This window comes from Oculina patagonica, chromosome 8 (assembly GCF_052425735.1).
Source record: "Oculina patagonica isolate OP01 chromosome 8, crgOcupat, whole genome shotgun sequence".
NCBI classification, from domain to species: domain Eukaryota; kingdom Metazoa; phylum Cnidaria; class Anthozoa; order Scleractinia; family Oculinidae; genus Oculina; species Oculina patagonica.
In genome coordinates, this window is record NC_135765.1 from 5,551,002 (window position 1) to 5,573,964 (window position 22,963).

At 41.5% G+C, this 22,963-nt stretch overlaps 1 protein-coding gene across 1 annotated transcript in view; it reads right to left on the reverse strand.

Moving 5' to 3' along the window:
* The window catches only part of LOC144663352 (dynein axonemal heavy chain 2-like), an 80,367-nt gene that overhangs the window by 4,605 nt on the left and 52,799 nt on the right, over window positions 1–22,963 (reverse strand). Inside the window, exons 64-91 of the mRNA XM_078524257.1 lie at window positions 22,200–22,329; window positions 21,551–21,690; window positions 20,726–20,813; window positions 20,256–20,378; window positions 19,269–19,527; window positions 18,008–18,294; window positions 16,298–16,462; window positions 15,721–15,846; window positions 14,888–14,977; window positions 14,687–14,745; window positions 14,106–14,172; window positions 13,895–13,990; window positions 13,660–13,714; window positions 12,797–12,946; window positions 11,709–11,841; window positions 10,878–11,022; window positions 10,127–10,326; window positions 9,259–9,385; window positions 8,802–8,887; window positions 8,120–8,220; window positions 7,626–7,740; window positions 7,106–7,196; window positions 6,784–6,909; window positions 5,831–6,022; window positions 4,449–4,712; window positions 3,691–3,803; window positions 2,197–2,254; window positions 45–136 (exon numbers count right to left, since the gene is read on the reverse strand). Coding sequence (XP_078380383.1) covers window positions 45–136; window positions 2,197–2,254; window positions 3,691–3,803; window positions 4,449–4,712; window positions 5,831–6,022; window positions 6,784–6,909; window positions 7,106–7,196; window positions 7,626–7,740; window positions 8,120–8,220; window positions 8,802–8,887; window positions 9,259–9,385; window positions 10,127–10,326; window positions 10,878–11,022; window positions 11,709–11,841; window positions 12,797–12,946; window positions 13,660–13,714; window positions 13,895–13,990; window positions 14,106–14,172; window positions 14,687–14,745; window positions 14,888–14,977; window positions 15,721–15,846; window positions 16,298–16,462; window positions 18,008–18,294; window positions 19,269–19,527; window positions 20,256–20,378; window positions 20,726–20,813; window positions 21,551–21,690; window positions 22,200–22,329 — 3,678 coding nt within the window. The remainder of the gene's footprint in view (window positions 1–44; window positions 137–2,196; window positions 2,255–3,690; window positions 3,804–4,448; window positions 4,713–5,830; window positions 6,023–6,783; window positions 6,910–7,105; window positions 7,197–7,625; window positions 7,741–8,119; window positions 8,221–8,801; window positions 8,888–9,258; window positions 9,386–10,126; window positions 10,327–10,877; window positions 11,023–11,708; window positions 11,842–12,796; window positions 12,947–13,659; window positions 13,715–13,894; window positions 13,991–14,105; window positions 14,173–14,686; window positions 14,746–14,887; window positions 14,978–15,720; window positions 15,847–16,297; window positions 16,463–18,007; window positions 18,295–19,268; window positions 19,528–20,255; window positions 20,379–20,725; window positions 20,814–21,550; window positions 21,691–22,199; window positions 22,330–22,963) is intronic.

Genomic DNA, 22,963 nt, shown 5'->3' on the forward strand with positions numbered 1-22,963 from the left:
AAGGCAGAGAAGAAGCGTCTAGTAGCGCTATGGTTTCAACCTACTTTGTTTCAATGATCTGACTGGCGATGTCTGCATTGGGATGTTGACCAAATGCCTCTGGATGATCCACATTGGGGAGCATGCTGATGTATTCCTGGAAATTAAAATTGTTTGGCTTGTTAGAGTGTTTTTCTTCATTTATTTTCAAAAGTAACTATATCATACTGATCGGTTTTGCGTTGGCCGATCGTTACGATTTGTGGAAAATCTCGTGCGCCCTGCTCCAATCAAACAAAGCAAATATAATGTATTTTCAGCCGAAACCCAATCGTGATTTGGGTTATGCGCATATTGCAATGCTTGGCAAAAGATTCATGTTTTACTGCGCTTGGCACTCGGTTGCTTTAATTTTTGTGTTAGTATTTCAGACCTGTAAACAAACAAACCTAAAAGACTCCACAAGAATCGGTAACTATGACTGATCGTTCGGCTCACAAGATGCTACCAGTGTTGCAGATAGAAGGACTGAAGGCACAACTAAGAGTTTGCAGGTATGTCAATATTAAAAAATACCTGGTTGACGCTCTGATTTGAGACAAATTTGGACTGAAAGTCTCCCGTTATTTTAAACGTTTCGGATCGCCTTGGAGTAATTAAAAATAAGTTTAAATAAAGAAGTAAATGGCACGGTTCTGTAGGCAGTAGGTAAGTTAGTATGAGGCTTCTAGGTTAGCTCAGTGTTCGTCGACTTGAATGGCGCGTTTTGCCTAAGCTGAAAGCAGAGCCAAAAGAAACCGTTAAATCGGATGAGAGTACGACTTTTCAAAATTAGTGTTTATGTATTCGATTATCACATTTCACACCAGTTTCGTACTGGCAAGACTCCTAGTTAGCCTCAAGCAAGCGGTAAAGCCGCGACAACGAGCGGCGCCGCCGCGAGTGGCTTGGAGATGAGGAGTTGAAATACCACCTGCCCGGATGGGCTGCTTTTTTTGGCTTCCGCACCCTTATTTGGTATTTCAACTTCTCCTCCCCAAGCCACTCGCGGCTTCGCCGCTTGCTTGTGCGCGCTTTAAAACCCAACAATACCGCCAGCTACGCAGGCTAGACTCCTATTCAACCGGTCAGCCACAAGAGGAGCGAGAGTTCTGGGAACGCGCTGTTTTGGGGTTTTCCTCAGTGTCTGTACTGTATTTGTTACTGGATTACTGAGTAAGGAGGGTAACTGGATTGAAATTCAAAAGTCATCCTCCTACTCGATCTCATGATCATACTGCTATCTAAAGCTCCCTAAAGTCACTCAGAGAAGTCGCTGCATAAATGTCGTCACCTAACGGATTGGGATCAAGTAATCGAATTTTTAAAAATTTCCATCCCTTGCTCCCAAGCACTTAGGCAACGCAGGAACAAAGAGTTAACAAATTGCGTGTTGTTGTCAACCTAAGCTGGCAGCGAAGTCAAAGACAGAGTCGTCGTTACATGAGCGTTGTCGTCTAAGGGCATGAAAGCAAACAAACGCATTTCTTGCACAAACGCTCTTACACAATACAAGAACAAGGAGCCCAGCAACAAATAGTGCGTTTTTAACTTACCAGCGGAGTGAAAGTCAAAATCTTCGCGTCATTAATGTTGTCGTTTAAGGTAAGTGAAAGTCAGCAATAAAAATTTTAACATTTTCATTCTTGCTCTCAGTTCTTTAAACAGCGCGTATTGAACTTCAGTATCTCAGTCGTGGCCTAATAAACATCATCGTTTATGGAGATGAAAGAAAGTAATGGAATATATAAAAAATTCGAACACTTGCTTCCAAGCCTTAAAAAGACTAGGAATCAAGCGCTCAATTTTTTTTATATTCATTTTTTTTTTGATCGAATTCCTGAAACTTCGCACGACTTCAAAAAAATCGGGTTTTTTTAGCTTGATTTCTATCCGGAAATTAAGGTTATATCCTCCTTTAGATGTTCAAAGATAATTTTTTTAAGGGTTAAGTTGCCTACCACTAATTTCAGAAGAGTTAAGATCAAAAATCTGACGTAGCATCTTTAAAATCTGCGTTTAAATCTCTTTTGACAGCGGAGAGAAAGATAGGGATGTCACTTCAGAAACATCGTTGCTTAAGAAGATGAGAAAAAGTAATAGAATTTTGAAAAGTTCAATCCCTTGCTCTCAAGTTCATAAAAAACCGCAGGCACGAAGGGTTAACGGTTATCTTACCCTGTATGTGGTGAGAGGGCCGTCTTTTGGAATGTAATAAGTTGGCAGTGAAGACAACCTGGAGGAAAACAGGCACTATAGTTAAAACAACGTTACTTTGAACACTTCTCAATCTCTTAACTAATTCATCAAGTTAAAACAAAGAAAATCACAACCGTGGAGGAGGTTTGGACACCCAGGTTTAATTAGCATAGATTTTTACAATTTAACTTCTCCATTTACTCCTTTGTTTTTGTTTCGATTGAGAAGATATATCAAACACTCGAGACAGTGTTTCATCGGCTATCCAAACACCACGAATTTCGTCAAAAATACTCCTCTGCGCGTCGTATTTTCAACTCTCTTCTTGGTGTTTGGATATCCCGATGAAACATTGTCGTTTGTACAGTGTTTGATATATTACTTCAACTGTCGAAATTTAACTACTAAATTCATGATCAAACTCATCCAGTTTCGTTATTGTTTGGAATAGAGAATAAATAGAAAAATACGGAGAGCGCCATGATATTCATGGAATAACAAGACTTGCTTGACGTTATATAAGCGAAAATATGAATTGTTCGTCTATTTGGCACACCGAATTTAAGGGATTTTCCCACCAAATGGCTACTGATGTTATTAAAGCACGATTTCGAGAATCGTAAAAACACATATAAAGCAAAGCACAAGAAACCATCGAATGATGGTTTAATTTGTAGAGCATTGGAAAAATGCGCGCGCACGACTAAAAAATAGCGAGGATAAAAATACAGTACAAATAATACAAACAAACTAAACAACAACTTCAATCACGCGTTTTCCAAAATGAAATTGTACAGTAAACAAAAACTGCTTAAACATTACATACTACTTATTAACCGAGAGTGAGGTCATTACAGGGGAATCTCAGACCGAGGCCTTGATGTATTGACCGAGCGACAGCGAGGTCAATACATCAAGGTCGAGGTCTGAGATTCCCCTGTAATGACCGAACGGACGAGGTTAATAAGTTATTTATTATATGGCCTTCAAGCACTATTCAAAAGAAGAGTATAATCAAGGGAAAAACACTGGAGGTAAAACTCGCTCTCTGTGGCTCTCTTCGTCGCTCATACTAAAGAAGTATCGGTATGCTTATATTTTTCTTTCAGTTATTAAAAAGATAGTTATATTTTGTCGGCATTTTTGTCGTTTTTGCCCTCTCGCTAGTAGCTTTTAGTCACAACTCAAAAAACCGTCGAGCCGAGAAAAATTTTCATAATGCCCGGTCATTACAAGAAAATAATGCCCGCTCAGCAGCCAATCAGAGCGCGCGCACTATTGTAGCCATATAATAAAGCGAAATATTATGTAAAGTTCCTGCTGTAATGTCCACGAAGTTTTTATTTCATACATCCAGGGAACATTTTTCAGGGTGAGGGATCTACAAGGTGGAGTTTAAAATCCAAAAACAAAACGGTAACTTATTTCCAAGAAATATCGGGTGATTATGCTTGTTAAAACTCAAGAACTTACTTGTAGTAGGGTGTCTGAATGGCTACGTCACAGAACTGCTCATTGATGTACGAATGGAGTAGTCGCCTGTCAAAGTCGTCTGTCACGTGACCACCGTAATTGACACCTGCCACCTACAATAAAGCCAAACAATTTCTTGTCAATCACACACCAAACATAATTCAAAACGGAATGTAACCTAAGACCACTGGCAGTCTGTTTTGATGTTTTGGAACTCTAAAAACTCCCATCTCCCTCTCTCTTTGAAAACTTCCCCGAAATTATTGAAAGTGTCAAAATAGATTCCGTAAAAGCTCTGGTCAGACTCTCTTTCTTGAAATAAGTTATTTCACCGCTCTTCTAATTAAAGTGATTTTCGTTTGAGTGTCGTGAAACCAAAACCAAAGTAATCACTCTGCCCAATAACAAAGGACACAGGCAAACTAGCGAACCAATCAAAACTCGCAGCCAATACATGTAGCCGGCACGAAGCGCGGGACAGTGTGTGCGAGCGACTCACGATCGGTTTTGGGTTTACTTCTGATTGGTCGAGAAAGTGGCGTGGGTTTTTTACACTACCTTTTGCCGGATTTTTCTTGTCCACAAGAAAGAACTTCAACGGATCTTCGGGATAACTTTAAAATGTAAAATTTTCAGTTTGGGGTAAAAGGTAACGTATGTTTAAATAGATGGTAGATTGGGCTAGTGTGGTACCTCACACTGAATGAGCAGGCAGATCTGATGGTTTTTTGGGGGTATCCTGGTAAAACAACACTTACCAGATATTTCAATGCGTCCCAGGGCGTCTCCTCATACTCGTCCAAGTAAATACTCAACAAGTTCTCAGAGACCTCAAAATCAGAGTCATTAAAGCCGTACTGTATGTTCCAGCCAAGCATCAGAAACTTCCTTCTCTCCAACAACACACTGTGAAAGAAACACAGCGCGAACAACAGCTTCTTATATTTATCCTGCTTGTGACAGCGACTAAACTGTTGTTCCGTTATCAGTTGGTACAAACGCTTCATGTTGGCCTTGAGACCCTGTAGAGAGATGTCAATGCAAAGATTAGTTTGCTGTTTGTGACATGATTTGTAGAAGTCCAAAATTAAGACCTGGCCAAACGGAGACGCAAACTTGCGTCTCCCTTTGGCCAGAACTTGCAAGCATTTGCGTTGACTTGCGTTCACCTTGGTTGAGATCAAATTTGCATGCAAGTCAACGCAAGTGTTTCACCGTTTGGCCAGCCAAGTCGACGCAAGTCAACGCAAGTACTGAATTGCAGCGCGCGCAGTAGCGTTTAAGTGGCTTTTTGACAACTTGCGAGTAACTTGCGAGACCGTTTGGCCAGGGCTTTAGTTTTATTTTGAAGAACAGAATTAGACAAAAGACATAAAGCCAATCGCGGATGAGGGTAGATAATAATGACGAGAATGGGAATGGATTTCAATTTGGATACTCTTAAAAAACGTGTGGATCACGTCTGCAATCAGCGACGAAATAAAAACGGAAGTTAGTTTAGTTTTAATGTACTTCAGGCCAAGTGATCGTCTAAACTTCAGAATTTACTGTTATTCTAACAGAACAAGTGTTTTTCAAACTTGAGTTTGGCAAACTCTCAAGAATATTAAATCTAAATCGAGGAGTTTTCGAGTTTTTCTTTAACTGATCGTATTTTGACTCCCTGATTTTGTTTTGAGGTGGCGAATCGATAAAACTGAGGAAAGACAGTGTTGTCGAAACTCAAATTCACATATTTTTCCCTCTACAAAAAGTAAGTTTCTGACCACCAAATCAAGTTGGCGTCATTGTCGCCTATAACAACGATTTGATCGGTACACAATCAAAGGGCGGTAAAATCTTCGTTATCAAACGCGTGTGGTAACGCATGTCACGTGTGCCGTCTGAAATCACGCGAGTTCAATTTCACTAGCGACGCAAGCACAAGCGCAAACACAAGCGCGATCACGCAAAAAGGACAAATTTTGATCCTTGTGCTTGCTCTCACAAGCACAAACATCCATATGCAACGCGCTTGTGCTCTTGCTTGAGTCGAAGCCGTTTTCACGGAGATATAAGAGTTGTTATCCTTGCGCTTGTGCTTGCGTCGTTAGTGAAAACCAGGCTTAACAACAGACAGCTAACGGAGACAGCTACTGACCTTAGGTGGCTCTGTTGTCATCTTGATGCCGACCTGCAGGATGGAGATGGGGAACTCTGGATGAGGACTGCTGCTGAGCCACAGTCTGAAGTCAGGGTGAGGTTCCTCCACCTGCAGCTGCTCCACAAGCTTGTCAAGCTGCGGCATCCAGCTCAGGGACAAGTGACAGTTGGCCAAGAACACCCAGTTACCCTACAACAATGGGAAATATAGGTAGAGGTCTGTTAAGAATAAAATTCTTAACAAAGATGCTTTCACTCCCAAGAAGCCCAAAATTAAAATCGACAAAAAGAAACAAAAAATTCACTTTAAATGTATTGACAAACAAATAGCAATAACCAAAGTACTGTTCAATATTGCTTTTTATACGTGGATGGTTACGCAACGGGTTTTTATTCATAAATGTAAAAATTAGAGCCACCATGTAAAGCAAAATAAACAGCACTACATGAAAGAACTATTCAATAGCTTGAATGGTAAAACACCAACGTTTCATCCACATCTTTAAAAGTTAGAATCATCTAGTATGCATAATAAACAGTACCTCACGAAAGCACTGCTCAACGTCTTTTATTTGAATGGTCACGCACTAGTGTTTTATCAACAGACTTAGACGTTGGAACCACCTTGTACAGCGTTATAAACAGTATCACATGAAAGAACTGCTCAGAAGCTTTCATTTGATTAGTCACACATTAGGGTTTCTTCCACAGATTTAAAAGTTAGAACCACCTTGTAAAGCATAATAAACAGTACCACATGACGATACTGCTCAATAGCTTTTATTTGAATGGTCACACACTAAGGTTTCATTCACCGATTTAAAAGTTAGAGTCATATGAACTGACTCCGTGTGTCATACTCAGAAATGTCAAGAAGGGTTGAAGTCACAGTAAAGTAGACTTTTCGACAATAGATTACAAAAATAGACGTTAGACCGGAGGTAAACTTACGTCTTTCACTCCTTCTTTGATCATGCGCGTAGCTATAGGTGCCTGACCCTGACCCAGGGAGAGGGCATGGAAGCGATTGGACATCCCAGAGTTCTCAGCAAGCTGTAACAAAGCGCTGGTCGGATCCTGTAAGATGAAATGAAGAGAAGTTGTTGACAATTTTCGTTAAGTCTTTCTTTCAAAGGCGAAATTACGCCGTTATTTTGTCCAGTAGATTCACACGACAAGAAACTAACGGACGTTTTGCCATATTTGCAGACAGCAATGCGAACAAGTCACAAACAAGAATGATAAAGGTTTTCACTTTAACAAATGAACTTACCACTCCAGGAGAAAGAACAAATATCAGAGGAGTACGCGTTGACGAATCTTCTACCACTGCCGCCATGTCTAACACTGGAGGCTCGACAAACCTTAATTTAAAAAAAAAAACGTTTTGTTAGTTTTGCTTCATAGGGCAGAATGCATGGACATCATTAATTATTCATAATCCGCGAAGCGAATTTGAATGCGAGAGCGCTCACAATAAGAGAAGAAAGGACTCAAATTGGTCAAGTAAGTAAGTAAGTAAGTAAGCAAAATCTTAAAACCTGAGGTGAAATGTAAGTCAATTTTGGAATATTCTATTGGAAACCACTAGAAAGAGTTTGTCCTACGCTGAGGTCTTGGCGGGAAAAAACTGGGAGCTGTGATTGAAGTGCGAAATTATTGCGAGACGCATTATGATGCAATCCAACTGGAAGCCCACGTTTCCCGGATATGACCCCCCCCCCCCTTCCCCTTTCCGTGTTTGTGGCCCCCCTCAGAGTTTTTTTTAGAAGATTTATAAGATGAAGACTTACTTGGAGCCCAAGTTGTTGACAATGAATGATGTAGCAGTGAAAGATACGCGGTCAGGACGGAGAGATCGAACAATTAACATCCTTTGCAGCTCGTTACACGCGTTCTCCCATTCACCTAAAAAAGGAAAGATAAGACAACACCATAAGGCTGAAGCAGCGCACGAGTGAAACGGCAAGGAAGTTTTTAAGGGAAAGGTTGTGAACGCAACAGTAGGGCACATTTATTCTTTCTTCGGTTGAGTGGTAAAAATAAGATCATACATAGACAAAAAATGCACTCTGCGATACATGGACCAATGTGGTCAGCCAGCATTAAGAGGGGAGAGGTAGAGAATAGGGAAGAGGGAAATTTTTTGGAAAAAATAGGGGGGGGGGAAAATTTTTGGTAAAAAAAGGGGGGGGGAAGAATAAAAAAAGGGGGGGGGGGAAGGGGGTTTATTATAAACAGAAATAAGATTTAAAAAAAATCATCAATCGGTATTAGCCCCTCTTACCTGGTAGCGGTGTGACTTCTGGTTCAGCACTCGTGTACCAGATGTTCCAGTCCCTCGGATACTGTTCAAATGATGTGACAATGCCATGGAAATTAGGAAGTCTGACAACAAAATAACAAGAGTTAATGGGACCAGTAAGTACAAAACATGTACCGTAAATACTTTAGTCTGCACGCGTTCCAAGTGATCCACTAGCCTGCTCAACTCTGTAGCATATAGGAGTATTTCTACCCTCCCATGGATGGAATGCTAGTCCATCGAAAGGTTATTCCCAGTACTTGTAAGTTTAGTGGGGGGGGGGGGGGGGGGGGGGGGTTTACGTGACAGTTTGACGGTACCCAATTATGACTCCTGGGTGGAGAAAGGCATTTTTAAGTGTTTTTCCTTTGCTCGGGTTCGAACTCCCAACTTCTGGTTCCGGAGTTCAGCGCAGTCCCCTGCGCGCAGATTGGCGTACTTCGGTTTTGTTGATCAAGCCTGAAATATGTCTGAAAAAGGCAAACTTTTTCGCAGTCAAAAGACCTTGAACGCCTACACCTTTGATGCCACTGTGACGACCCACATGTACTATGGCTTTATTCGATCGAGTATAACATTTCTTTGTTAACTACGAGTAAGTTTGTAATCTAGTAAATCAACAAGCCATTCTTGCGTCTTTGAATACAGGTTTTAACAAACTCACTTGTCCAACTCGGTAATGTTATCCCATGAACTCTCGTTTAGCCACTGAGTACAGGGATTATCCATCTGTCCTTCCCTGTCAAGCACCTACAAACACAACAAACAGTTCTAGTGTTAAAGCAGATAGAGCAGTTTTGAGCGTCGTAACGCCAAAAGCAAGTTATTACTCTGGCCAATCACGAAGGACACAGACAATTCAGTGAACCAATCAAAACTAGAAGCAAGTACATCTAGCCAGCACGAAGCGCGGGAAAACGTGCACGAATGAGACGCGATTGGTTTTGGTTTTAGTTCTGATTGGCTGCGAAGGTGGCGCGAGATTTTTTAAACCAATCACTACGCGTAGCAATGAAAAACTGAAACAAACGCAAAACCGCTCTATAACACTGGATCACTGGTCGAAATTACAAGTTGAAATATATGAGATCAACAGCACAAGACATTTGTACGCCACTTACGACTCCCCCTCTGAGGAAAAAGTTGTATTCATCCATATTGAGCTTTCCAGCTGCTTCAAGAATCTTGGAGCACATTTGGAACGAGAACAGCAGCTTGTGACGCTCAAACAGACCACGACATGTGTACCTGGGAAAAAAGTCATTTATAAAGTAACTGACTTGCTACGCGCACAGTGATTGGCCAACAGCTGTTAACTATTATTCAGTTATACCACACGACAAATTTTGTGATCTCAAATAAGACCACTCTTGTATGAGATTAGTCTCTTTCGCAGCAGTTATACGGATCGTAACGCAATCTCCTGTTCGTGACTTGTCTCAGCTGAGAAGCGTTGTGTGACGATCATATCCATAATGGTTGCGAAGAAGACTGGCTGTAGGAGACAGAAATGTTTCCATCAAATCATGTATGGGGTGGGGCCAGGCGGCTCCTGGGTGGTGGGGTGAACTTATTTGTGGTGGGCAGATCTTGCCAAGACCACTTTGGTTCCAAACAATTAACAGTGAACTCACTAAATACTGAGCAATCGCTTTATCTTTCCGCCTTCAGGTGAGCCCCTCCCAGGGGGAGGGGTTGGGGTGTCATGTCCCCTTGTTCCCCCAAAAAATTGCCCTTGTGTTCCCTAAAAGCATTTTGTCAATTTTTGTGATCTTTGTTCCCTAAAATATCAGAAACACAGCTTTTAATTTATTCCCGTGTTCCCAGCTTTATTTTCCTTCTGTTCCCTTGTTCCCAATTGTTTTATGGCCTAGTCCGGTAGGGGTGTAGTTTAGTAATGATTCTAGTTCCTGCTCCTTGTAAAATTACATTAGTTTCGAGATAGATTTTTACCATAATTTAAAAACACTAAATAATTAAAATACATACTTGTACACGGCATAAGTGTGGAAGTCATTCAGGTTCTGTATTCGTATTTCCAGGTTGGGACTCCGCTGACTCTTCTCAATGGAGTTGTTGAACAGGTCGATGTACGCGTCGAGAGAGAACTGGTACATAGGATCTATCTTACCCATGTCATTCAGCACGAAGAACAGGATCGAGGCTCGCTGTGCGCATGGCCGGTAACCCTGGTGACAAAACAAGAGTCACGTTACGTTTTACCGTGTTTTGAAAGAAATAATTATAAACCGTAAGGCTATATTTGGGCACCTTCAATATGTTGTAAGGAATTACGCTTGGCGAAATCACCAAAATTTTCCAAATGAGTGTATAGACCGGGGAATAGAATATTTTGAGATACGAACTAATGGTATAGACTGAGAGTAATTCCATCCCAAATGCGGTTCGTTTGTTTGTTTTTTTATAGTGAAGGCTAAGTGTTCGTAACACGTCAGCTAAATAAATAACTTTCAAACGTAGATTCATAGAGTCCAACTAAGTAAGGAATTAGACTGCAAACCAGTTTCTCTGCCGACAAGCCATTAGAAGAAAAAACCTGTTGGAATCAAATGGAAAAACGGCCACAAGAAAGTTTCTCAATTTGGCAAGCCCTATATCACAATGCAACACCAAATAAGCCTGTATTCTTCTCCGTCGAATGCAATTAAGCCTCGGAGACATCGTTCTCAACTGAGCGCTTTTATAGAAGTTAGGGTAACTTTTAGAATAGGACCCTTACCTCTCTTGCAGCGTCAATCTTGATCTCAGTCTGTTCGCTGACCTGTAGCTGTTCAGCTACTTCCTGTGACGTGGTTTTGGACGAATTTAGCGTGTTCACAAGCTGTTCATCATCCAGCAACGAGCCTTGAGCTGTCTGCAGCAACCTGGAGCACAATAACACGTTGATTGCGACATTAAAAACTTTGTTGTTGACTAAAAGGTAAAGCCTGCTGTCGAGCCAAGTGGCCCATTTGGACGGAGATTATCCCGGTTTCTGTAGAAAGAAGCAGCTAGGAGTATTTCTACTCCCCCCTGGATGGGATGCTAGTCCATTGCAGGGTTACCCCCCAGCATCAAATTCGCCGGTACCCATTGATTTATACACCTGGGCCCAGTTGTTCGAAGGATGGATAACGCTATTCACCGGATAAATCACTATCCAGAGGATAGCGTAGTTTGTTTTGTTAGCATTTATCCACTGGATAGCGATTTATCTGGCGGATAGCGTTATCCACGGCCTTCGAACAACTGGGCCCTGGGTAGAGAGAGGCACTATGAGAGTAAAGTGTCTTGCCCAAGAACACAACACGGTGCTCCGGCCAGGGGTCGAACCCGGACCGTTCGATCCGGAGTCCGGCGCACTAACCATTAGGCCACCGCACCTCCATTGTTGACTTGCGAAAGTGTTAATGTGTTTACTTTGTTCTTATATGTTGCCTGAGCTATGTAAATACTAATAGTTAGAAAAATTCGCGCAACGTGCTCTACTAAACAGAGCAAGCATGTTGCGTTTTTTTCGCGCTTCCCTAAACAAGGCTAAAGAGTTCCGTTCGTAACAGCAACGGTTTACCTTAAGATCTCGTCCTCCAGTTCTTCAAGTTTCTTCTTGTTGGCTGCGATGTTAATAACAAGCGCGTCTTTCTGCTCCTCCAGTTCCGGTCTTTCTTTACGAACAACGATACCAAGTAGCTGAGCCTCAAGACCTGGTAAAACACAAACAAAAAAAAAATCATTGATGCGATAGCTTTTTTGAATAAGTGAAAGCAAACACATTAAACGCCCAGACGAAGATTATCACGAGCCCTGATATTTTCTGCCGGTGTATTGTAAGAATTTCGCAGTTAATATGTAAACGCATGATTTAAAAAGCAATTAATAGAATCTTTTCTTAGTTCAACAAGGCGAAAGTTCCCTTTTGGCAAGATTCCCGCCTCTTATTCTTCAATCAAAGAAAAAAAAACTAAGCAAAACGAAAATGCGCGTGCGCTCCCATTGTCACGTCAGCATGACGCAACTGATGTAAGTCATTGCTGCTTAGCAACATCTTTGAGCGCGCAGTCAATTCTGGGAGGTAGATTCTGACTAAGATTTAGACAGTAACTGCCTGTTTTCAATTTTAATCAGAAATACTTTAACAACGAAGAAAGCACTTATCGCTTCTTGTTTGAGGGATGCAGTTTCACGCGAATTTTTACGTTTGGAAAGCCCACATTTTCTGTTATACCATTTGCTTCTCAGCAGTTTTTAATTTTACACCGTTAACGAAGAAGAAAGTTGTAAAACAACGCGTAGCGAAATATCCCTTTCCGTGAGAATTTAACGAGATATTCTGCGAGTGTATCTTCGACAACAAGTCATAAATGGCCGATTCCCCCTTTTTGCGCGCGCCTGCAGGGAAACATGGTAGTTGTATTCATCGTTGCTGAGTCTCGCGCATGGTTTGGTGAATACAGCTACCATGATTCCCTGCAGGTGCGCACCATAGAGGGAATCGGATATTGAAGGGCAACCGAAAAAGAATTAGATCTAAAATAAAGAGACATTTGAGCAATAAAACGCCTTATTCGCTATGTTGAAATTTCTTGTTGTAATTCGATGAATGTTCTCGCGTTTCAGAAGAGTCGCTTACATCTTCTTACTACAAAGGTACAAACCAACCTTGTTCTTTAACAGCAAAATTGACAATAGTCGTCTTGGTGGAGATCTCTGGCGTGTAATGAGGATTGCTGAGTTTTGTTGTGATGTAGAAGCGGAAGTCAGGACTGTATTCTACTTCCTTGTCACCAAGCCGAATCAACCAACGTCCACCTGGGGAAATGTGATAAAAAGAAAACCGTTAATTTTATTAACCACCGTTCTACAACAGTATTATTCCACAACAAGCAAGCGTGGAGGCAAGCGTGGAGGAAGGGGCGGGTGGGGGGGGCCGGCTTTTACAGTGAAATGGAGTGTTATTATTTCAAAAGAAATACTAGCAAGCAATATGTTCGAGATGTTTCCTTGCTAAGAATAATGCGTTGGACCCCAGCTCGAGAGATGCGGGCTCGAGATGTGGCAGGGATCTTTTTATCGTGTTCTTGGAAGGCGCGGTGGCCAAATGGTTAGCGTGCCGGACTCCGGATCAAACGGTCCAGGTTCAATCCTGGCCGGGGTCATTGTGTTGTGTTCTTGGGCAAGACACTTTACTCTCATAGTGCCTCTCTCCACCCAGGTGTATAAATGGGTACCGGCGAGCTAATGCTGGGGGGGGGGGGGGGGTGTCCTGCGATGGACTAGCATCCCTTCCAGGGGGGAAGAGGAAATATTCGTAGCTGCTTAATGCTATCGAAACCGGGATTTAAGCTCCGGCAGTATGGGCCACTTTGCTCGAGGCTTCCCTCTTTTGGGCAAGCTACTTAACTCTCCACCCAGAAGTTTTTTAAACATTTTGCACGTTTGAGCGCTTAGAAATACATAACTCTTTAACGCAACTAGCTCTCTAAAAGTATCATATTATCAAAACGTGTATGATCACCGCTTACCTGACTTGATTATTGATTTGTTCAGGATAGGCGCCAAAGATGGGTCGAGCTCTTCCTGAAAATTGAAAATATTAAATATCAACTTGTAGCAGTTTCCTAATGATTTAAAATCATAATCTTCAAGCAGCTGTAACAGTTTAAAATCAAAGCAGAAAAACAGCAAACAAGTTACCAATAAACAGGAAAATGCCCGTTAATGATATGTAACAAGTGAGCGAGCCACGTTAAAACTTACTTGTACATTCTGTAGCAAAACAGGGTTTCCAAACTGAACAGAGTTTTCCAATGTCCTCAAATAGTCCGACTGTTGCAAGTCAATTATTTTCAGACCCTGAAAATGCAAAAAAGAAAAGTCATTACTTCCTTGGCTAAATGCAAAAGTAAGTGAAACATTGACGAAAATCCAGGTATAAACTAAATGTTTACTAAAGATCTGCTGCACCGACCTTCTTAGTTTCCATGTTCTTGATCCACTTGATAGCTTGTCCTTGCGGATCAATCATCAGCGGCCACCTTAACAAACATCAAATCAATGAAACCTTTTCGTGTACATTCTGGTGATTCTACCGGTGAAGTGTTGAGTCGGGAGGTAATTTTCGCAAGGACTCCTATGAATGGCTCGCTACCATTCGAGGGAACAACAGAACAAACAACAGGAACAATGCCCCTAGCCCCCAAAACAATAATACCAACTGCTACGCTAGAGGACCAGTGGAACAACAAGCTTTCGGGGCTGCTACAAAACTGGTTGTGCTCTCGCAAGTAAGCAACACCATCGCGCTCAGATTTGGTGCGCGAATAAATTAAAAGCGAAATAATACAAAACAGTCGTAGTTGGAAGCATTGGCCACACTTCCTATTTAATCAAGAAGACGATAAACTGAGCGTTTGGAGAGTTTGTTTTTCACTTTTGCTGTTAGAATTTCTTGTTAGAATTTCGAGAAAGAAACTTTCATTTACAATGATAAGATGAAGTGAATTCTGAGAGTCAGATAACGCAATGGTGCACTGTACTTCGTATCTGTACCTGCTTCCTCGTGTCACCATAACACCATTCTCAGTTGAAAATGAGTCAGACGGCAAACCCTGATGAACAATAGAGTAGTAAAATATTAGATCAGAAGATATTACAAAATAAATTTGGGCTCGACATGCAAACGCCCTCGCAACGCTCGTTATGGTGAAGAACAGTACAGCAAAACAAATCACTTGTTAGAATTCCACAAACCTGAATATTCCATTCTCTGACAGTGGTTGGTTTGGCCAGGAAATTGGAGAAGGAGAAGTTTGGATTGCAAGCCACATGTAACTGGCGAACCTGAGAAAAGAACAACAGAGATTGCTTGGTCAACTGAACACACTTACAAATTTTGACAAGCTAAAAGAACCATCAAGATCGAAGGGAACTTGACAATATTGATGTGAGTTTGTAGAGCAGTACTCGACAAATGACATAACGACATTTGGAAGGGAGGATGACTTACGATGGCGAGGATGGAAATGGATTGCAATAAGGACAAACTTGAAAACGCGAGGCTTAACTGTAGGATACCCGGCAATAATTATTTGATTTTGAAGAACAGTATTCAGCAAATGACAGGAACCCATTTGGAGGTGAGGATGACTAACGATGGCGAGGATGGAAATAGAAATACAATAAGGGCAAACTTGAAAACGCGAGGCTTGTATGTTGGAATCCCAACAACAATGGTTTGATTTTGTAGAACAGTACTCGACAAATGACAGGAACGCATTAGGAAGTGAGGATAACTAACGATGGCGAGGATGGAAATGGATTACAATATGGACAGACTTGAAAATGAGATGTTCACGATGGCTCGGTTACCGTTGAAAGTGTGAGTGAGGAGAACCCAAGCAGCATTTCGACTAATTGTGTTATCATTAAATCGTTTTTATGTTTGATTCGAAGCTTTCCCCTCTAATGAGCAAACACGTTTCTTTCGTTCCTTTCAGTAACAGAGTGCCTTACATTTATCACAATTACATTAAACAAAGAATTTCAACTTAAAAAACAAACTTCAGTTACAAGCTAGTCAGTACCTGCGCCAGCCATGTTTTCTCCACCAGCTCGTCTCTGTAGTTAGACAGGAATGGCCCAGCGTAAGACAAGAACGCAGCAGCAATCAAACAGTCTCCCACCAGGTAACCAATGTTTTCTTCTAGAATCTACAAAACAAAGTAAGAAAGAAACAATGTATCTGGAACTGCAAAGCTAGACAAGCCAAGACGGCTTAGCGGGACACTTCATGGCACTTGCTCATGTCAGCCACAGCTGTGTGATTATCATATAAATCTCTTCATTGACACTCTCCTACAACTTCATCCCTTGATAGAAGTAAACATGTCTTCAATTTATTTTCTAAAAGTAATCACGTTTTTGCTTTGGTTTTGAGTTAGCTGGGCTTAACAACTCTGCAATGTACTGTAACCAAACAGATTTAACGTGATTTACTTTAGACCAATTAGGAGCAAAGCTAAAACCACACGTGACTTGGCTTCCGCGTGTTTTCCAGCGCTTGGGCGAACCCTTGGCGCCTGCTGCATGTTCTTGACTCCAGTTCTGATTGGCCAGATGTGAAAGCTCTACAAAACCGCTCCACTGCTCTCGTTTTCTCACCTTTACACTAGCTTCCCAGCGGTCTCGCTCTCCTGCCAGTCCAGACACGAGTTTGCCAGCACGTTCCAGTTTCAACTCGGTGATCTCAGCTTTCTTTCTCAGCTCTTCCTTCTGAGCAGATTTCTCGTCGTACTGTCTTTTCAAATCTTCCATTCGATCAGTGACCTGTCGAATCATCGAATACAAGTAATCAGAAACTTTTCTCTCTCTTATCTCCCTAATACAATCAACACGACATATAGATAATTATCAAAATCAAAACCAAATGGTTCACTCTCTACAAAAAAACAAGTTCAGTCATTGACAGAATGCCGCAGCGCACCTTATTATAGGAAATTAACGCTTGTGTTAATTAAGGTATTTGAAATTAACGCGACTTAAATTAACGCGAATTGAAGGAAATTACTTCCCAATAAAGGAAATTAATGCGAAAGTGAGTAACATTTCAAAATGAAGGAAATTAACGCGACGTACACAATGAAAGACACTTGTTAAGACAACTGGAACAAGTCTATTTCAACACTAGGCGTATAATCCTAACCGTAGGGTTTTAAGAAAATGAATTTGAATTTGTTGTTGCCCCTTGTTTGGCTCAAGAAACCATACAGCCAGAAAACCAAGAAAGTCAAGAGAGTCCAAGGGGTTACGCTTCAATCCCTTACATAAAGGGTGTTTCCGAGAGAGTTCGACGTGTGCTTAGCAGAGAAAACATAAGAACCACTTTCAAGCCTGTTAAAACATTGGGCAGTATCTTTAAGAAACCAAAAGACCGCCCCGCCACAAATCAGATCAAGGGAATTGTGTACAAAGTCAAATGCAAAACATGTGATTTTGCCTATGTGGGAGAGAGCAAAAGATCGTGGAATTCGCGCGGCGCAGAGCACAAGCCTGGCACAAGATCTAATAACGAAAGCGCAATAAGATTTCACGGGGAAACAACAGACCATGACATTCATCCGGATTATGTAGAAATTTTAAAAGGAAATGTCAACAATAGGCAACAACGCCTATTCCTAGAAGCGCTACATTCTATCCAGGACATTAACTGTGTGAATGAGCATGTGCATTTTCCACAAGTTTATTTAACATTGGGAACATCCCTAGAGACCGGCGGTGTATATAAAAAAAACTTATTATGCAAAAACTGAACCAATTTTAACTCTGATGAAGGTAACAGACAGTTACCGGAAATTCAGTCTTATACGTTTTTTTACCACCTTTTTTTAAACCGATTTTAAGATCAGATACAAACCAAATTTTTATTATGTCAAACACTGATCGCCCTAATAACATTTAAGAACCTGTTAGGCTAAAATTTGCAAATTAGATGCCATTCTTATAAGAACCTATTTAACCTCAAATTTGGAAACAGGTTCTTATTTTCTAAACTGAATTGATTAAAAATGTCTACTTTTGGGAAAAAAGTTTGGACAAAGCATTTACTGTGCATGTATATCATGTCATATTTTAAATGATTAGTGCTTATTTTTTACATAAGCACTTAAGTGGTTTGCAAATTTTATACAAGGAATAGGCCGAATACCACTAAAATCTCTAAAACAATATTGATTTTTTTTTTCCAGAAATTAAGAACCTATTAAGAACCTAAATTTGTGTTAATAATTCTTTATGTAAGAACCTGTTTAGGCTAACCTGAAAATTAATAGCTTCTTACTCGCGGGTTTTTACTGTATTGACCCTCGGCCCTACCTCTTTCAGCTTAGCCTTAGCATCAGCCAACACAGCCTGTTTCTCCTGCAGCTGGGAGGTAGCCTGCGCGAGCCTCTGTTTTTTAGGCTCTACCACTCTGTAGATCCGTCCATACACCTCCATTGCTCTCACCCACATGCACAACGACTTCGCTGCCAGTGAAACACGGCCGATGATCTCCGGCTGAAAGTCGGCTTGAGCGCAGTATGTGCCGATTTTCTTTAAGATTCGGTCAGTCATGTTTTCTTTGTCGTAGTTGACCAGTTGTTTGATGAAGTTTTGATCACCTGTTAATTTGAGAAATATATCGAGTTCAATAAAAAGAATTTGTGCGTTGACATTGACACTTGTTGCTGACAAAGGGCCGGAAAGCCGAACATTTCCCGCGTTTTATGTCACATGACTTATTGTCGCCGACCCCGCTCATACAAGAGTTCGTGTGTTCATGTCGAGCGGCGGGCTTGGTGAGTATATGTCTTTGTCAACATTTTCACAGTCATTTCACATTTAAATCCGTAAATATCGCCAGTTTTCTGACCGTTAATGTAATGTGATTTTTGGGGGGAAATCAGTTAACCAAGCTTCCACTGTAAAGAGTGTGTAAACACGCATGAGACCTGACTGATTAAACATTGAATGCCAATCGATCCTTGGCTAGAATGTTCGTATCTTCGGTCGACGGCAACAACACTCGATACCTTTTATATACGCAATCCATATAGTGATTTCAAAAAGTAAAATTGTTTAGCCATAAATAATTACAAGGCAATGTTTCAAATAAATACATCGAATGAAAGTGTCGCCAGGGTGTATCAAAAATAGAAACTATTAACCGGCTGAGCAGTTTTCAAATCATTGTCGTAAAACCAGAACCAAAGTAATCACTCTAGTCATTCACAGACAATCTAGTGAACCAATCAAAACTCGAAGCAAATATAGGTAGACGAGCGAGCCACGATTGGTTTTGGTTTTACTTCTTATTGGTAGAGGAAGTGGCACGAACTTTTTACCTGAGCGTAGTAACGTAAAACCAAAGTAAATGCGAATTACTTTCGACACTCAAGTGAAAATCGCTCTAAAAGTCCAAAGGGTAAATTATCATTAGCAAGTGCATTTGTTATTGTATGAATGGGAACACTTGCTATTAATATGTCGCGAACCGCTGGCTCAAACCTAATTATCGGAGAAGGCCCCCAAAAGTACAGACTTGCCTATTACAGGAAGGAAGGGGGAAGGGTAAAGGGGGAGAGGTAGTACCCACCAAGCTGTCTCTTAGCCTCGGCCCAGGTTGGCTCTCCTCCTCGCAGGATCATTACTGCCTCCATGACTTTCTCTACCAAAGCGGGTGGACGACCGTACGATTTAATCTCTGTCATGTCCTTCTTGTTTAATGACTCCAAAGCCTTGGTGGCTTCAGCAAGGGCTGGCAGGGCCTCGTCCAAGTCATGCTGGGCATTTTCTGCCATTACTCGACATTTGTCCTCTTCTTCGGCAATCTTCTCGCTTCTGGCCTGCACGATCTGCAATGTAATGAATGGAGAAATTTTTGTTAAGCCCTGGCCAAACGGTAACGCAAGTGGACGCAAGTAGCAGCAAGTTGAACTTGCGTACAGGCTTGCGTTGGGTGGCCAAACGGACTCGCAAGTGCACGCAAGCTGTCAAAAAGCCACTTTAATGCTACTGTGCGCGCTGCAATTCAGTACTTGAAGTAAACAGCAAGACTTGCGTTGGGTGGCCAATCGGTGAAAATCTTGCGTTGACTTGCATGCAAATTTGTTCTCGACTAAAGTGAACGCAAGTCAACGCAAGTGTACGCAAGTCCGAAAACTTGCGTCCACTCGCGTCTCCGGTTGGCCAGGCCTTTTACGGTGGATGTTGTTAACCAACATGCTACAAATAGCGAGACGTATGCAATCGACCTCATCGCAGGATGAAGACAAGCAGTATAGCAGTGGAAACGTCGCGATCAACACCTCAAAGCGATTCCATGGCGAGACAAAGGAATAAACGTTCATCTTTCCTATGGTGGATGTTGTTAAAAAAAACGTGACTCTTTGTACACTAGGAACATACATTTTCAAAAGTGACCAAGACAAGAAGAGACAACAAAAGTTTATCCGCTATGGCGGTTGTAAAGTGAGTGAAGTACTTACAACAGAATTGACTGAGTTATGGAAGGTAGTGCTTACATAAAGTGTTTACTAAGCGAAGAGAGCAGAGACAGGTTAGCAATAAAACTGAACTATACCTTCTGCTGTTCATCAGCATCTCTCTTCTGTTGCACGATAACCACAAGAAATTCTTCACACTGCTTTTGAAACTGTGCTACTTTAGTCTTGGCGTCCTCCAACTCGATCGACATTGACTCCACCTGACAACAAATACAAACATAAGCAACTTCCAGACAGTCCATCTCGCCATGCTGCACAAAACAATGTCACGCATTTTATCACATACGCTCTTCGACAAGTTCAGTTTCTTTTCAGATAATTACGGAGACATTTCCAGCCAAACCATGCTCAAGAAAGTGATGTATGATAGAACGCTTATCTTGAGCACAGAGCTCATTTAGTCCCCTAGGCAGTCGTTACGTGACGTCGCAAACGGGTGACATTGCGTGACAATGACACACGTGACATTGCGTGACACATGATTGCAGGCAAACAACAGGTAAAAAGTTTACCACGCAGCCCTCCTATAATCAAAACCGCGTTATACCTTGGCTCTGGTGTCGTCAATTTTGTCCAAGCCGTTCCTCAGCTTGCTGGCCGCATCTCCCAGCTCTTTTCTCTTCTCGTAAAGCAAACTAAACAAGAAAACATATGAAAATAAAGTGAAATGAAAGGAAAATGGTTACACTCAGAAGTATAAATCTTGTTAGCAATTACTTTTCATCAACAAAAGCTCTGGCCGACAAAATGGCGATCGTCTACGTGAGGTCATACTGTATTTAATACAAATGATTTCGCACTGGAAACTGGATTCTCATGAAACACATTTCATTTTGCTCCATAGATTGCATCTTGTTCAGAATAACATCGAGAAAAAAAAACGCGAACTAATGAGTCTTTAGGTCGTTTAACCTGCTGCCTCGCTAAATGGAAGTTGGGTGCCTGGGATATCCATGGGCTTCCACTGTGGCCAGCCAGCCCCTAGATAGAATACCGCTCCCATGGCTGGCAAATCCCCGCAACCCAGCCACGAGCCCCCATTCCAGGCACCCGTTAGCAATGATTGAATCAGTGGAAAGAGAAGAAGAGGGGAGGGTGGGGTGGGGGAACTTACGCTGAACAAATGCTGCTAGAAAAGTGTTTAAGTTGCCTGACCCGTTGAAAATGAAGAAAGAGGTTACGCTAGCTGCTCGAAAAGATGACCGCTTCGACGACCGCTAGAACTCAAACGCAAACACGCTACAAAAACGAAGCTGCAACGAACCATGTGAGCCTGCACTTTAACAGGTGACCGCTGGCCAAAAGCGCCCGCTAGCTCGTTGCGGTTAACTTTGCTAAATGTCAATTAACTAAAATAACTGTGACTACTTACGTTTTGTATCCAGTGACAAGTTCAAGGTAGTTGGTGGGCGTGACGTAGTTATGACGTTTCACTTCAATCAGCATTCGTCTGCTGGTGTCCACAACTGATCTATGAACTGTGACGAAAATCTCAGCCACGTGGCCTTTGGTCTAAAAAAACAGTAAAAAGAGAAAAATCAATGAACCCGTACTTTCACTAACGACCACCTTTCTTTAATGGTCTGTTCCCATCGTGCACCGATCCAGAACGCCCTATTAGGGGTTATCGGGATACGGGATATTGAGGTGAAAAATTATAGGGATACAGGATAGCCCCCCCCCCAAAAAAAAAATTTTGGGGAAAAATTAACGGGATGCAGGATATCGAACATTAAAGTTGGCAATACAAACCAAAGCAATTAACGGGATACGGGATATTTATGTGAAAAATTATAGGGATACGGGATATTTGGGGAAAAAAACAGGATACGGGATATTTATGTGAAAAATTATAGGGATACGAGATATTTGGGGAAAAAACGGGATACGGGATATTTAGTAGATTATGGGCAATTATGCAATGACTGTTTGATAAAATCCGGACAAATACTGTTGATAAATCTGTGTTCGGAATCACTGACATGCAGCCACAATAAGGTGCACGGTACATTATGCATTACCTCATCATCGCCCAGGTCCATACTTTCTAAGTACTTCTCAGCCACCTCCAAAAGAGCGTCCTGGGGCCACTCGCTGAACCAGTCGATTGTGGTACAGTTCACAAATGCCGGGTACATACGAATGCGGTTCCTGAAGGGCGAATACGAGACAGGGTTAGGACTACAATAATATTGTAATCCAAAACATATATACGAAAGTTTTTAAAATGGTAGATTTAAAAATTTGAAGTCAGTTTTTATGCGTCTGTCCTCTTATTGATGATTCATTGCATCATAACATTGTCAAAGTGTTGTGGATCCATTAACTTGAAAATTTCTGAAGTTTATTCAAACTGACGCAATCAGGGCACAACTATTGACAATGACATTTGTCGTCTTCTCATTGGCTCCTGTCGACACTCAACAGAATTTCATTGGCTAAAAAACTGAAAGTTTGATAGCATAAGCTAATCACGCCATTGTCTTGCATAAATTAAATTTTATGTGTCTGTACTTTTATTGATGATAAAAATTTGCCAATCAGCGCGCGATAATTTACTCAGTTATTGTAAAATACGCTTTTTTGGGCAAATCTGTGACAAGTAAAAAGGGTAAAGTCTACGCTCGGTATAGTTTATCCGTAGCGCAGCCGTAGCTTATCTGATCCAGTTTTTTTGCAGCATAAAATACTACAAGTATTTCTACTGCCCCTTGATGGGATGCTTTTAGCTCATCGCCGGCTAGAGTTGCTCTCATTGTGCATTTATGCACCTGGGTGTAGAGAG